Source organism: Hipposideros armiger, unplaced genomic scaffold (assembly GCF_001890085.2).
Source record: "Hipposideros armiger isolate ML-2016 unplaced genomic scaffold, ASM189008v1 scaffold_729, whole genome shotgun sequence".
Taxonomy (NCBI): domain Eukaryota; kingdom Metazoa; phylum Chordata; class Mammalia; order Chiroptera; family Hipposideridae; genus Hipposideros; species Hipposideros armiger.
Genome location: NW_017732079.1, coordinates 336,801 through 337,764, shown reverse-complemented (window position 1 = coordinate 337,764; position 964 = coordinate 336,801). Strand labels below are relative to the sequence as shown.

The 964-nt window shown below is 57.4% G+C and overlaps 1 protein-coding gene across 1 annotated transcript in view; it reads right to left on the bottom strand.

Annotated features, from left to right (window-relative positions):
• RAB13 (RAB13, member RAS oncogene family) overlaps positions 1 to 291 on the bottom strand; it is a 4,162-nt gene extending 3,871 nt beyond the window's left edge. The window contains exon 1 of the mRNA XM_019627299.1: positions 29 to 291. Within this exon, the coding sequence (XP_019482844.1) occupies positions 29 to 167 (139 nt within the window). The 5' untranslated portion in view covers positions 168 to 291. The remainder of the gene's footprint in view (positions 1 to 28) is intronic.
• Between the last annotated feature and the right edge of the window lie 673 nt (positions 292 to 964).

Here is a 964-nt window from a genome sequence, read left to right as displayed (position 1 = left end):
CGGGGAGGTGGGGAAGAGTCTGGGATGCGGCCAGTGGGCTCACCAATGGTGGAGATGTAAGTGCTGTTGAAGTTGTCCTCTGCAAAGCGAATGATCAGACAGGTCTTGCCCACCCCCGAGTCCCCGATCAGCAGCAACTTGAAGAGGTGGTCGTAGGCTTTGGCCATGGCGGATACTGGGGGAGCCGGGGGAGGGGTGGGGAAGCGCCGGGCACCGGTAGGCGGGATTGGAGGGTAGGCAAGACAGAGTCGCCCGGAGCCGGGCCAGGAAGTTTTCCTCCCTCTCCGCCCAGGCTCCGGGAAAGAGAGGCGGCACTCCTCTGGGCCCCACCCCCTGCCCGCCCACCCCTCGGCCGGGTGGCAGCCCAGCCTTCTGTGCCCTGGCCTCTCCCTTCCCAGCCTAGGCCGGCTTGCTTCTCTCGCCATTTCCCACAGCTTTTTGCTTACTATCGTTCACCTCTGTCTTTTGACCTCATTCTTCCTGTCTGAGGCCAGAGAGGCTGGGGTGAAGGGAAGTAGAAATTTAACCAAGATGATCAGGGGAAGAGGAATTTTCGAGGAATTCGGAGGAAGGGGAAGGTTTTGGGGGGGAATAAAGGTGAAGGCAGGGATGGCGCTGGGAGGTGACAAAAATTGGGGGCTGATTTTTGGGAGGGCTATTCAAGGAAGAGAGAATCCTGGGCCAATTCTGGAATTCTGGTGTTAGCGTTCCAAGCCCTTAGTTCTAGAATCCATTTTTTTTTTTTTTAAGATTTTTATTGGGAAATCGGGGAAGGGGAACAGACAAGTCGCTGTCCTCTTGCTCCTCAGTCTAGTTGTGGAGGACATCACTTCACTGGCCCATGTTGGCACCATCACTGTGTTCTTTCCAGGTGAGGCAGACCAGTCGCCCACGGCATCTTTTGGCAGCTCACGCCGGCTTCGGGCCACTCACGGTCACGTCACGGCAGCCCACTGCAGCCTAC